The sequence below is a fragment of the Pongo pygmaeus genome, chromosome 20, assembly GCF_028885625.2.
Source record: "Pongo pygmaeus isolate AG05252 chromosome 20, NHGRI_mPonPyg2-v2.0_pri, whole genome shotgun sequence".
Lineage (NCBI taxonomy): Eukaryota > Metazoa > Chordata > Mammalia > Primates > Hominidae > Pongo > Pongo pygmaeus.
Genome location: NC_072393.2, coordinates 55,459,074 through 55,473,103, shown reverse-complemented (window position 1 = coordinate 55,473,103; position 14,030 = coordinate 55,459,074). Strand labels below are relative to the sequence as shown.

At 55.4% G+C, this 14,030-nt stretch overlaps 2 protein-coding genes across 26 annotated transcripts in view; one reads left to right on the top strand and one right to left on the bottom strand.

The window, feature by feature from the left end:
* Positions 1-8,558, top strand: part of TEAD2 (TEA domain transcription factor 2) — a 21,907-nt gene extending 13,349 nt beyond the window's left edge. For 11 of the 18 annotated variants that reach the window (XM_054466367.2, XM_054466362.2, XM_054466368.2 and 8 more), the window contains 5 exons: positions 15-157; positions 1,812-1,985; positions 5,715-5,882; positions 6,545-6,697; positions 7,720-8,558. In XM_054466367.2, coding sequence (XP_054322342.2) covers positions 15-157; positions 1,812-1,985; positions 5,715-5,882; positions 6,545-6,697; positions 7,720-7,833 — 752 coding nt within the window. In that variant the 3' untranslated portion in view covers positions 7,834-8,558. The remainder of the gene's footprint in view (positions 1-14; positions 158-1,811; positions 1,986-5,714; positions 5,883-6,544; positions 6,698-7,719) is intronic. The other 7 variants (XM_063657768.1, XM_063657770.1, XM_063657772.1 and 4 more) reach the window with 1 other exon arrangement.
* Positions 8,547-14,030, bottom strand: CD37 (CD37 molecule). 8 transcript variants are annotated; one of them, XM_063657776.1, is made up of 9 exons: positions 13,990-14,008; positions 13,569-13,643; positions 13,392-13,464; positions 12,137-12,261; positions 11,949-12,023; positions 11,131-11,235; positions 10,223-10,459; positions 9,743-9,826; positions 8,547-8,902 (listed from the first exon to the last, which is right to left on the bottom strand). In XM_063657776.1, exons 2-9 carry the CDS (start codon positions 13,635-13,637, stop codon positions 8,825-8,827), a joined length of 846 nt encoding a protein of 281 aa, XP_063513846.1. In that variant the 5' UTR covers positions 13,638-13,643; positions 13,990-14,008; the 3' UTR covers positions 8,547-8,824. The 8 variants fall into 8 exon arrangements, with proteins under 8 accessions (XP_063513846.1, XP_054322356.1, XP_054322355.1 ...); XM_054466381.2 differs by having other exon boundaries at positions 13,877-13,999; XM_054466380.2 differs by lacking the exon at positions 8,547-8,902 and adding an exon at positions 9,136-9,497 and having other exon boundaries at positions 13,396-13,464; positions 13,990-14,030.

Below are 14,030 nucleotides of genomic sequence, written 5' to 3'. Positions count from 1 at the left end.
TTCTCTCTCTCTAGGGTACGAGCCCCCCCAAGCCCTCTCACCCCTGCCCCCACCTGCCCCATCACCCCCAGCCTGGCAGGCTCGGGCCCTGGGCACTGCCCGGTTGCAGCTGGTAGAGTTCTCAGCCTTTGTGGAACCGCCGGATGCAGTTGATTCTGTGAGTGAAATTTTAGTATAGTCACTGAGGGATTTTGAAATACAGAGGGTGACAGGGAGGGAATGTATAAAGTCATGGTTTTCAAACTTTAGCATGTATCAGAATCATCTGGAGGGCTTCTTAAAACAGAGATTGCTTTCTGATTTGCTAGATGTGATGTGGGGCTTGAGAATTTGCATTTCTTATAAGCTACCAGGTGCGTTGATGCAGCTGGTCTGGGGACTGTACTTTGAGAACTACTAGCATAAAGGAACTGGAAGGTCATGGGGTGACAAGTTGGGAAGGTCAGAAAAACTCCTCAGGACATCATTCATTCATTCATCAAACGTGTTTGAGTTTCTACTGTTCACTAGGCTTTGTGATGCATACTAGGACCTTGGAAAAGATCTTATTTCTGTGCTTGAGCTTCTCCTGGGCTAGGATGGAGTGGGCCGACTGTTAGAAGAAACAGCTCCTGGCTGGGCGCGGTGGCTCATGCCTGTAATCCCAGCACTTTGGGAGGCCAGGGCGGGTGGATCATGAGGTCAGCAGTTCGAGACCAGCCTGGCCAAGATGGTGAAACCCCGTCTCTACTAAAAATACAAAAATTAATCGGGCGTGGTGGCACATGCCTGTAGTCCCAGCTACTTGGGAGGCTGAGGCAGGAGAATTGCTTGAATTGGTTGCGGTGAGTCGAGATCATGCCATTGCACTCCAGCCTGGGCAACAAGAGTGAAACTCTGTCTAAAAAAAAAAAAATTAAAAAAAAAAAAAAGAAGAAATAGCTCCTAACTCTTAGGGACTGAGTGCCAAATAAGTTGCATGTAACATTTCAATGTAGGTTCAGCAGAAGCCTTGGACTCAAGTGATTTGGGGATTCAGGCTTCTTCCATTTTGTGGCTGTGCCATTTTCTAAGGCTTCAGAATCTGCTGATGGAGTCTCTGCATCTGGCCAGCAGATGGAGGAAGGGAGAGAGTCAAGATTGTGCAGGAGGTTTCAGGAATCTGGCTTGGATGTGTTGACTGTCAGGCCTGGTCACATCCCATTGGCCAGAACTTAGTCACGTGGTCACACCTAACTGCAAAGTGGCCTGGGAAATGTAGTTTCACACTGTGTAAAGGAACCAGGATTTGTGAACACGTAGCAGTCTCTGCCACACCATATAAACATCAATCAAAACATCAACCACAAGACCTCTGTGGATTCCCATTCATTCACTCTTCCATCCATTGAACATTTATGAGCACCTGTTCTGTATAGGACCAGGCCTAGGGGGTGTGAGCTTTGCCCTGGGGCTGCTGGGGAGCTATGGGAGGGCTATGACCAGGGGAGGGGCAGGGGCAGGTCTGGAGCCACCTGAGGGATGAACTGGAGAGGTGAGGTTGGAGGCTGGGGTGAGGGCAGGAGGCCTGAGGTGAGGCTGAGGCAGTGAGGATGGAGTTGGGCGGGTGCGGCAGGGAGTTGGGGACTGTGGGACTGCAGGGGCTGCAGGAGACTTTGGGTGCAGGAGCAGGAGTAAGGACGATAGGTGGGAGTCAGGCCCAGGGCTAGGTGGACTGTGTGGAACAGCTGGCCAGAGCTGTGGGGATGGTGACGGCATTTGGTGGGCTCAGGCAGCATGGGCTGGAGGTCCAGCTCACCTCCGACTTCTCACTCACGGCCAACCCTCCTCAGTACCAGAGGCACCTGTTCGTGCACATCAGCCAGCACTGCCCCAGCCCCGGAGCGCCGCCGCTCGAGAGCGTGGACGTCCGGCAGATCTACGACAAATTCCCCGAGAAAAAGGGTGGCCTCCGAGAGCTGTATGATCGTGGGCCCCCCCATGCCTTCTTCCTGGTCAAGTTCTGGGTGAGTTCTCGCAGCAAAACCAAAAGTGCTCACAAATCCCGTGGCGTCCCAGCAAAGGCCTCTGGCCCTGAGAGAGACGGTCGCGGGCCCTACCAGGTCAGCCTGGGACTTACTGGTCAGTCCTCATGGCTTGGAGTGTCAGCCCCCTTTGCAACAAGGAACACCGAGGAGACCAGCCCCCAGGGTGGGTTGGAGGTGTCTGGGCCTGCCTGGATCCCACTAGACATTGCCACATGTAACTAATATGGTGAGTTACCTGGCCATGTAGCTAATAGGGTCCTGGGCATGGGCTTGCCATGTTCCAGGCTTCCCTGTGCCCCACCTGACTGCACCAAGCCTTGCTGCTAAGGAAAGGTTCCCTCCCCTTAGCCAGTGGACTTGTGGAGACTGGTTTCTAAAGAGGGGACTGATGCTTTGCATCAGTTTCACCAGACCTTGTTGCTAGAGAATGTCTGGCTTTGAGGAAGTGATGAAAAGAGCCATGGAGTGGCTTTGTCAAGTCCTGTATTCATTTATTTGTTTATTTATTTATTTTTGAGACATAGTCTCACTGTTACCCAGGCTGGAGTGCAGTGGCTGTATCTTGGCTCACTGCAACCTCTGCCTCCTGGATTCAAGCGATTCTCCTGCCTCAGCCTCCCCAGTAGCTTGGACTACAGGCACCCGCAACCACATCTGGCTAATTTTTGTATATTTAGTGGAGATGGGGTTTCACCATGTTGGCCAGGCTGGTCTTGAACTCCTGGCCTCAAATGATCTGCCCGCCTTGGCCTCCCAAAGTGCTGGGATTACAGGTGTGAGCCACCGTGCCCAGCCTAGTCCTGTATTTATGTAGCAATCATTTATTGAGCACTTCCTATATAGAGGCCTGGTGTCAGGTGCTATTTATATAATTGGGACTAAGAGAGCCCATCTTGCGTGTTTCTTAGGGCTACTTGGTTTGGTGTCCAGTATGATGACTAACACTACAGGGGTTCAATAAATGTGTTTTATTTTATTTTATTGGTTTTTTTTTTTTTTTGAGATGGAGTTTTGCTCTTGTGGCCCAGGCTGGAGTGCAATGGTGCGATCTCAGCTCACTGCAACCTCTGCCTCCTGGGTTCAAGCGATTCTCCAGCCTCAGCCTCTCAAGTAGCTGGGATTACAGGCATGCGTGACCACGCCCAGCTGATTTTGTATTTTTAGTAGAGATGGGGTTTCGTCATGTTGGCCAGGCTGATCTTGAACTCCTGACCTCAAGTGATCCGCTCACCTTGGCCTCCCCAAGTGCTGGGATTACAGGCATGAGCCACTGCACCTGGCCTAATTTTTGTATTTTTAGTAGAGACAGGGTTTTACCATGTTGGCCAGCCTGGTCTTGAACTCCTGACCTCAAGTGATCCACCCGCCTTGGCCTCCCAAAGTGCTAGGATTACAAGTGTGAGCCACAGCGCCTGGCCTGGGCTCAATAAATGTTGCCTGGATGTTTAGGGGGTGCTAGTTCTTATAGTAACAAAGGTGGTAGAGGGATCTAGTCTCTGAAAAGAAAGCCTGGCTAGGTGTGGTGGTTCACTCCTATCTTCCCAGTACTTGGGGAAGCTGAGGCGAGAGTTTCGCTTGTGTTCAGGAGTTTGAGACCAGCCTGGGCAACACAGTGAGACCTCAACTCTACAAAAAATGAAAAAAAATAGCTGGGTGTGGTGGTGCACACCTGTGGTCCCAGCTTCTGTGGAGGCTGAGGCAGGAGGATCACTTAAGCCCGGGTGGTGGAGGCTGCAGTGAGCCAAGATTGTGCCACTGCCCTCCAGCCTGGGTGACAGAATGAGACCCTGTCGAAAGAAAGAAAGAAGGAAGGAAAGGAAGGAAAGGAAGGAAAGGCCTGCTGAGGGCCTGAACTTTACTTGTCTTGCTGGGAATGTTGCTATTCTGGAGCTTGCTGTTCATGGTTCTGGAGCTTTCTGCCATGTGAAGCAGAGGCCTGAAACTGCTCTGGGGATGTGCAGCTGAGGGCTTAGACATTGTTGGGGCTTAAGACAGGCCTCATCAGGTCCTAGGACTGGAGAGCCACCCCCTTAGGAGGCCCAGCTGCTGAAGGGGTTCAGAGGAGCAGCTGGTAAGGTCTTTGGTTTTGCCGCAGTGAGAGATGGAATCGGGCCCCTGAGAAGACGGACCTGGCACAGTGTTAGCAACTAAAGTTAGGAAGAGGAAGAGGTGCGCCTCTCAAGGAGGTGACTCAGACCAAAGGTGTGATGAGCTCTTAGGCTTCCTTAGGCCCCACTTGGCCTGGTGACACTTGGCCAGCTGTCTACACACACTTGGCCACTGGGGTCATGGAGGGAGTCTGACCTCTCAGATTCGGCCGAGGGGGAAGTGCTCTGAGGATGAGTCAGGCCTCCTCAGGCTCTGTGAGGTCCCATTGCTAGGGAGTAGCCACTTGCCTTAGCAACCAGGGTGAGAGGGGCTTAGAGGGAGGTATTCATCTTGAACTGGTTGCTAAGGAGTAACTGCCGCAGTAACCAGGCCCTTGGAAGGGGCTGAACTCTTGAGTTGCGGGCTTCAAGAGAAAAAGGTTGAATTGGCTGGACACAGTGGCTCATGCCTGTAATCTCAGCACTTTGGGAGGCCTAGGTGGGTGGATCACCTGAGTTCAGGAGTTCGAGACCAACCTGGCCAACATGACAAAACCCTGTCTCTACTAAAAATACAAAAATTAGCCAGACATGATGGCGTGCGCCTGTAATCCCAGCCACTTGGGAGGCTGAGGCAGGAGAATTGCTTGAACCTGGGAGGCAGAGGCTGCATGAGTCAAGATCACGGCATTGCACTGGGCAGCAAGAGTGAGACTTCGTCTCAGAAAAAAAAAAAAAGAAAAGAAAAAAGATTGAATTTGAATTCCAGGGCTCCTTTGGTTACTGGGGAGACAGGGCCAAGACTGTTTTGGGGACCCAGACTTCTTCAACACTGATAGACGATGGATCTTCTCCAGAAACCAGCCCTTGGAGAATTTTGAAAGCCTGACGCGGTGGCTCACGCCTGTAATCCCAGCACTTTGGGAGGCCAAGGTGGGAGGATTGCTTGAGCCCAGGAGTTGGAGACCAGCCTGGGCAACATGGTGAAACCCTGTTTCTACAAAAAATACAAAATATTAGCTGGGTGTGGTGGCATGCACCTGTGGTCCCAGCTACTCAGGAGGGTGAGATGGGAGGATCACTTGAGCTCAGGAGGTCGAGGCTGCAGTGAGCTGTGATTGTACCTCCACACTTCAGCCTGGGTGACGGAGCAAGACCCTGTCCCCCCTCCAAAAAAAAAAACACCAAACAAACAAAAAAACAACACCGAGGAATCAAGCTGGGAACTGCAGGGGTAATGGCAGGCTATGGGGCAGTCTCCACTGTGTTTTTTTTTTTTTTTAAGACGGAGTTTCGCTCTTGTTGCCCGGGCTGGAGTGCAATGGCATGATCTCGGCTCACCGCAACCTCTGCCTCCCAGGTTCAAGTGATTCTCCTACGTCAGTGTCCCAGTAGCTGGGATTACAAGCATGCACCACCACGCCCGGCTAATTTTGTATTTTTAGTAGAGACGGGGTATCTCCATGTTGGTCAGGCTTGTCTCGAACTCCTGACCTCAGGTGATCCACCCACCTCGGCCTCCCAAAGTGCTGGGATTACAGGTGTGGACCACTGTGCCTGGTAGTCCCCACGTTTATAAGGGACGTCCCCTCTGACTCATCTGTGCCTTCCCATCTCCCAGGCGGACCTGAACTGGGGCCCAAGTGGTGAGGAGGCGGGGGCCAGTGGCAGCATCAGCAGCGGTGGCTTCTACGGAGTGAGCAGCCAGTATGAGAGCCTGGAACACATGACCCTCACCTGTTCCTCCAAGGTCTGCTCCTTTGGCAAGCAGGTGGTGGAGAAGGTGGAGGTGAGGCTGGAGGGGTGGAGCTCTGGGCAGGTGACTGCCCAGCCACCCAGCACTTGGGGGTGCAGAATGGACCAGAAGCCATGATGACTCAGGCATTTGGGAGTATGCATGGAGGGAGAGTGTCCCAGCCTCTTTGAGGGTTTAATGCATGCATTGGGAACTAATGGGGAGTTCAGAAGTCACAGGTAGGGATCATTCTGAGGGCTGACAGGTAATGTGTAGTATAGAGATTTAGAGTCACTGAGATTGAGAAGGGTCTTATGGATATGGAGAGGTTCTTAGGGCAAGAAGGTTCAGAAGTCACACTTACGGTTGCTGGAAACTTGGGGAAGTCTCAAGTTAGAGGTCAGATAGAGTTTGAAGATGTCATGGAGGGGTCTTTGGAGGGTATCTGAGGGCTGGGAGGTTAGAGGAGTTCAGAGGTCTTTGCGGGTTCAGAGAATCACTTTGAGGGGCTTGTGATTTGCAGGCTCAGAGATCCTGATTCAGATCCCCGAGGGTTCAGGCCCAGTCTCCAGCCACTGTGGGTGGGGTGATGAAAGGAAGGTGGCAGTAAGAGTGAGTGTGGTGGCATCTTAGAGGCACAGGGTGGAGCTCAGTTCCTGGGGTGACCCGTGTGTCTCTCAGCCACCATTCTTCCCACTCCCTTCCCCTTGGTTCAGACGGAACGGGCCCAGCTGGAGGACGGCAGGTTTGTGTACCGCCTGCTACGCTCGCCCATGTGTGAGTACCTGGTGAATTTCTTGCACAAGTTGCGGCAGCTGCCTGAGCGATACATGATGAACAGCGTCCTGGAAAACTTCACCATCCTCCAGGTGATGCCTGGGGCTGGGCTGGAGTGGGGGCTCCCAGGGGCCCCCAGTGTGGAGGGACAGTACCTATAACAGACCCTCAGTCTAGGGGAACTCCTCACCCAGGAACTGACACAGCAGGGACTCTGAAGTGAGCCCTCAGCCTGAGGCTCTTTTAACTAGGAAACTGATGCAGCGGGGACCCCACCATTGACCCTTAGTTTAGGGGACCCCTTCACCCAGGGAACTGATGTGGTGGGGATGTCACAGCACTCTCTCTCTCTCTTTTTTTGAGATGGAGTCTCGCTCTGTCGCCCAGGCTGGAGTGCAGTGGCAAGATCTCGGCTCACTGCAACCTCTGCCTCCCGGGTTCAAGTGATTCTCCTGCCTCAGTCTCCCGAGTAGCTGGGATTACAGGCACGCCCCACCATGCCTGGCTAATTTTTGTATTTTTAGTAGAGACAGGGTTTCACCATGTTGGCCAGGTTGGTCTTGAACTCCGACCTCAAGTGATCCACCTGCCTAGGCCTCCCAAAGTGCTGGGATTACAGGCGTGAGCCACCACGCCCAGCCCCACAGCACTCGCGCATAAGGTGGGTCCCTCCTTCCCTGGTGAAGCTGACTGGAGGGCACTTGAAGGCAGATCCTCAGCTTGTCAAGGAACATGATATGGTGGGAGCCCCTTTAACTTTTTGGACTGCTGAGGCAGAGACCCCTTGACTGCGGAACCTGCAGGGAAGGTTCTCTCTTTACTTGTGACATGATGGGGACCCCTTTTACCTGGGGAATGTGATGTGATGGGAACCCGATTAACCCTGAGACGTGATACACCATAACTGCCAATGCTCAGCTGAGGGGTAACCCCCATTGCCCAGGGCAGTGACTTTTGGGCATCCCTTTCTCCTGGGGAACATGATATGGTGGCGGCCTGTTTCCTGGAGATGGAAAAGAGCCTGCTGGGTATTCCATGATAGCTTGACAGGGGGGCACAGGGGTCCCTGCCCTCCCTTCTAATCATAAGTCCCTTGTCCTGGCCTTCCTGGCAGGTGGTGACAAACAGAGACACCCAGGAACTGCTGCTCTGCACCGCCTATGTCTTCGAGGTCTCCACCAGCGAGCGTGGGGCCCAGCATCACATTTACCGCCTGGTCAGGGACTGAAGGGGGACCCCAAAACTGGCTCACCCCCAGAACACCCTCCTCCCAGGGAGGATCCTCCAGCTCACCTCATGCTTCTTATTTGGGGAGAGGGCTGTGATGTAAAGGGGTTGACCTCCGAGGCCTAAGCAACTGGGGCCATCCCCCCCATTAGAGGGGCCCCCAAAACTTGGTTGGAGAGCTGAACAGGCTGGGACTGAAGAAAGGATAAACCCCAATATTGGGACCTCACAGTGGGTGTCTGAAAGGACAGATCACTTTGGAGTATCAGGGATTGTGGGGACAGGAGTGAGACAACCCCCCAGGTACAGCACTGGCTTTTCAGCCCCTGACAGGGCCCCCCCCCCACTCCTCTGCATGTCTTGGAGAGCCCTAGTTACACATTGGCTTGTCCCCTTTACTTTTCCCCAGCCACCCCTCCCCCTGAAATTTCTGCCCCTCTCTACCACCTTCACTCCATGACCTGTGAGGTCACAAAGTGAAGATGAATCCTTTCTGTGCAGGAGCGGAGCCAGGTGGGCCCTGGGAATATTCTTTTTTAATATAACGAGATATTTATAAGTGGGTGCTAGGGTCTTGACTTTATCTCAGCTGCACAAGCAGTGGGTTGAAACTTTCTAATCTCATCCCCCCTCCTAAGTGAGCCGTGAGCTAGACTGTTTCCTCCCTCCCCTCTCAAAGTTTGTTGGTTTGTGTTCTGACAGAGGATAAAGCTATTTTACCAAAAACGCAGGGGATTTATTTGAGGTTTGGGTGAAAAATAATCTTGTGGGTGGTGGTAGGCCGACAGATGGGGACAGGAAGCTGTGGACAAAAGCCCCAGGTCCTGTGGGAGAGGTGACAGTAGCAGGGACAGGCAGCCACGTGGGTCCCCAGGGGAATGTGAAGGCGGAGGGCTCCAGGCGAACTGGGGATTAAAGAAATATTTACAGGCAGCAGGGAAGTGCCCAGCGCACGTGACGGGGGCGGGGCGGGACTTTGGGGAGGGCGGGGCCTAGCGGTATCGAGCGAGCCGGTTGTAGACGTGGTCCAGGTTTCTGCACAGGAATATCGAGAGCGTCATGAACCCGAGCTATAGAGAAAGGAGATGAGGTCAGAGAAGTCGAAGGGGTGCTGGCGAGACGGGGGTGATGCCCACCCGGGCGAGAAAAGTCAGGGGTGGGGCCGTGAATTGGGCGGGACGGGGCTGGAGAAGGGGATAGGTAGAAATGGGCGGGGCTCGACGGGAACTGCCGCAGGGCTGGCTGATGAGGCGGGAACAACTGCTACAAGTGGGGGTAGAGGCTGAGAAGGAGTAAGGTCGGAAGCAAGCCCAGGGTCCTTTATTTTGGAGGCTCATCTGTCTCCCCCTCAGCCTCAGCCTCTAATTCTGCCTCGGCCTCTAATTCTGCGCCCGCACTCCCAGTGTCAGGCTGGTCCTCGTCTTGAACCCACAGCGGCCAAAGCCCCAGGGCCATGGGCAGCTTGCCCTGCGGTGCCTTGTCCCCCCAGTTGGGGCAGGCACCCGCCATGCCCCAGCCACCCCACAGACTGCCGCTGCGCCCGCCGCCGCCGTCAGCGATCAAGCTGGGCCCGGGGCTCGAACCCCCAGCCTCCGGCACGTGCGGCTCGCATTTCCGGCGGAGTGCCCTGCGCTGTAGCTGCACGCTCAGCACCATGACAGTCATCTGCGGGGAAAGGGGAGGGAGATCGCAGCCAATAGCAGGAGGTTTTCCCTGCGTACACCCAATCAGGGCTCCCTGAAGCTAGGCCGCCCCCACCCCCCCGGTGCTGGGTGGAGCGACGGGAGGGCTGGGGTGGGCTGCGCTCCGCCCTGAGCGCGTCCTTCCCAGGCAACCGAAGGACGCGAAATGAAGGGCAGGGCCATCTAGGGATTTAGGGCCGATCGCAGGTGGGGGCGGGGCCAGATCACCTCGAGTAGGCCGACGCCCAGGCAAATGCCCACTATGGAAATAAGGTTGTTGTGCAGCCACTTCTGGAGGCTCTGCGCGCAGCCCTGGGGGTGTAGGGAAAAGTTATCGGGATTCTTTCTGGGACTCTCAAGCCCAGGCCCAGCGTTCTTTTCAGCCCAACCCTCACCGCCTTCAGGCATCTACCGGCTCCCCTAGTCGCCAGGGCACTCTCGTCTCCTTACTAGTGCACCCTCGCTTCACCTTTTCCAAGCCTGGCCCCTCCTTAGACGTCTGTATTCCAGAGCCAGCCCAGCCTTTTCTTTAGGCCCTGCCCTTCCTACAGACCCCCCGCCCCCTTCAGAGGGCCCTGCCCCTCCTGCCGTACCTTTCCTTTTCTCGTAGTCCCCGCCCTTTCTCAGGCCCTGCTCCTCACCGGCAGCCCTCCGCCTCCCGCAGGCCCCGCCCCATTCGACAGGTTTATGCTCCGAACCCCTGCCCACCTCGCGGTAGATGTGGCTCTTTGCAGGGACCGCGCAGATGTCTGTACTGTGTCTGGACCGCGCCAGCTGTCCAAGCCTGCTGAGCTGGGGCAAGATCACCTTATCTAGGATTGTGGAGTCGTTGGTCGCCGACAAGTTGTAGCAGGAGCAGGGCACGCGGTGCGCCTCCGACCCGTTACCTCTCAGGATGAGGACCTGGAACCAGTCCTGCGGGGAGTGCCAGCCGCAGCAGCGCAGCTGGGAGAGGGATACGGGTCAGAGGGACCGGGGCTGGAGACATATGATGTTGGGGATCAGGGGACAAGGTGATGGGTATGAGGTCACGTCGGGGAGCAGGGGACTAAGTGGTGGGTGTGGAGTGGGGGGACAGTGGGCTGGGGTCGCGATGGGGCCGAGGCCAGGGGACATTACGGGAACATCGGGCTGGGAAAGACGAGTCACGGGGTGACCGAGGGCTGGGGAAGGAGCTGCAGCGTCGCGCTGTGGACTAGAGATTGAGTGGGTGGTGCAATTGAGCCTCTGATACCCGACAGGTGAATAGGAGTGCGAGACCCTGTGAGTCTCATTGGGGGCGGGGTCCAGTGGAAGCCAGAGTCACTACGGGGTAGGAAGCCGTGTCTCGCTAGGGTCTTGGGACTAGGGGCCTGACAACCTCTGGTCGGGGCGGGGGCGGGGGCGGAGTCTCTCGAGGTAGATGGCGAAGCCATGCCAGGGTCTGGGTACTGGGAGACTGGGCGACGCCGGGGCCAGTTGTGTCATTTGGGAAGTGGGGGGCGTCGGGCCTGGGAGGGGTTGGGGTACGTTAGGATCGTAGAGCTGGGGGTCGGGGCCACGTTGGGGTGGAGTCTCCTCGAAGCACAGGGCTGAGGCGGGTCAGTCTGGGGGGGAACTGGAGGAGGGGGGCTTACCTGGAACTGCACGTAGTCCCAGCTCTCCTCGGCCGCGGTCTCCTCGGGGTTGGTGCCGTACTTTTGGATGGTTTTCTCTACGACGTCCTGCAAGCTTCGCTCCAGCTGAGAGGCCACCAGTGAGGCTGGGCCTCATCTTCACCGCCCCACCCCTCCCCTCCCCCTCTCAGGCTGTGCCAGCCTCAGGCGGTCCCTGTGCATCTCTGGGCCAGTCTCAAATCCTTACTGAATGGCTAGCTCTGTGTACTTCAGGTCTGTCTTTCTGTTTCTTCCACTATTTCTACAGCTCATTAAGTCTCTGTCTCTTCTTTCAGGGCGTCTATTTTTTTCTCTTGTTCTCTCTTTTTCCGGTGTGTTTCCCTCTGGAGCTGTTTATGCCTCTCACTCTTGGTCCAGGTCGGTGTGTCTTTCTATTTATTTTTTGAGATAGGGTCTCACTCTGTCACCCAGGATGAGTGCATGGCTCACTGTAGCCTCAAACTCCCTGGCTCAAGTGATCCTCCCACCTCCCAAGTAGCTGAGACCCCAGGTGCACACCATCACACCCGGATTTTTTTTTTTTTTAATATAGATGGGGTCTCACTATGTTGCCCAGGCTGGTCTCAAACTCCTGGACTCAAACAATCCTCCCGCCTCAGCCTCCCAAAGTGCTGGGATTATGGGATTACAGGCATGAGCCACCAGGCCCAGCCTCTTATTTCTCTTTATCTAGGTTAGCCCCTGTCTGCCTTTGTTTTGGTCTCTCTCCACCCTCTCCCACCACTCCCTTCCCCCTCCTCCTTGCTGGGGGTGGGTGGTGGCCACTGCAGGAAGCTCACCTGGGCCCGCTGAGTGGAGATGAGGATTCCCAGGGTGATCTGTGTGGCAAACAGGAGCAGCAGCATCCCAAAATACTGGGAAGCAGAGTGGAGAGATCAGGCTGACCACCCCTGCAACCCCAGCCCAGGCCATTTTTGAGGGTGGGGATAGGAGTGTTCCTAGGGACGGAGAGGGATGGGGCACTCACCAGGCCCAGGAGGCAGCGGAGCTCCTTGAGGGCCCCCACACAACCCAGGAGGGCGATGCCGATGGTGAAGATTCCCGAGATGGCCAGGACTTTGGACCAGATCTGCAGAGGCACGAAGGCCAAGCCTGGGAGAGGTGAGGGGAGCGATGATGAGCTGGGTGGCACAGCTCCAGGCAGCCCCATTTCCCACCTAGGCAGCCGCCCAAGTGGGGAGCAGTATCCTGGTGCCCGTCTCTCTGGTACTCTGTCCCTGCCCCACCCTGAGTCCCTGTTTCCTTCTGAAACTTTCTCTTCTTTCTGGGCCTCTGTTTCCCATCCCTGGGTCTCTGTCTCTCTTCCTCTCACCCTCTTCTTCCTCCTTCAGCTCCTCCTCATCCCCAGTAGTTTCAGCCCTATCACTTGTTCTGTGACATTGGCTTGGCTCCTTAAACCTCCCTGAGGCCTAGGAGATGGTATCTATTTCTTCCGGTTGGTTTTTTTTTTTTTTTTTTTTTTTGGGGACGGAGTCTCGCTCTGTCCCCCAGGCTGGAGTGCAGTGATGTGATCTCGGCTCACTGCAACTCTGCCTCCCGGGTTCTAGTGATTCTCTTGCCTCAGCCTCCCTAGTAGCTGGAACTACAGGCATGCGCCACCATGCCTGGCTAACGTTTTGTATTTTTGAGTAGACACAGGGTTTCACCATGTTGGCCGGGCTATTCTGGAACTCCTGACCTCAAGTGATCCACCTGCCTCGGCTTCCCAAAGTGCTGGAATTACAGGTGTGAGCCACTGTGCCCGGCCCCTAGGGTCATTTTGAGGGACACATGGGGACATGTGTTCAACCCAGGGCAAAGACTTCTTAAATATGAGCGTTTAGGGTCATATTTCATTATTATTTAGGGTCATACTTCATTATTATTTTCCTATTATTAATGTTATTTTGGCTCTTTTACTTCCTTGCTATATGACATCCATCAAGGGACTTCCCCTCTCTGAACCTCAAGAGAGGGGAAGGTTTGTGGGGGCATCTGACCAGCCACAAGGCCCAACAGATAGGAAGTGCTTGAGAAATGGCTCTCATGATCATTGTTGTTTGTATGCACAACCCCATTTGCCGGAAGAAGACTCAGGCTCCCAGAAGCCTCCGGTGAGCAGTGGATGGGAGCCTGTGGCCTGCCTGCAGAGTAGGGCACCATGGGTCTCCCTGAGACAAGGGAGACCCCAGGAAGTTGCTTGAGTTGGGGGAGGCCCTCCCACCTGCCCCAGCCCCCCTCACCTACAAAGGACACGAAGCTGGTCTTGTCGATGAGGATCCAGATGCCGAAGCAGAAGATCAGGCTGCCCAGGACCTGGGGAGAGGAGATGCGGATACGGGGGTGGGCCACGGGGGAAGATGAGGGCTGGGTTAGCGGCAGGGGCTGGGCCCCGGCTGGGTAGCCATGAGGCAACTCACGAAGAAGAAGAGGTTGAAAACGAAGAGGAAGTACTTGATGAGGCTGAGGCAGCTCTCCTGGGCTGACATCTTCACCTAGTGGGGTAAGTGGTCCACTCACCACACAGAAGAGGTGCTGACAGTGGGGGAGACAGGGAGAAAGACAGAGGCTGAGAGAGACGGAGAGCTGAGAGAGAAAGGAAGAACCCCGAAAGAGGAAGTTCCAGGGGTGGGGCTCCACCCACTCCCGCTTCATGCAAGGTGGCTTTCTGTCTCTCTCTCTGTCCCTGTCTCCCTCACCTGCTCCACTGGGACACACGCTCTGGTACCTGAGGGGTCTTGGAATTTGTGGGCACCAAGGACTCATGGGGCAGTCCCTCCCAGGTCTCCATGTCTCAGGCGCTGGGGGATCTAAAGGGACCCCTGATCTACTGGAACCCACCTCTGGGCATGGGGACCTCAGGGCTGACCCTGGACAGCAGC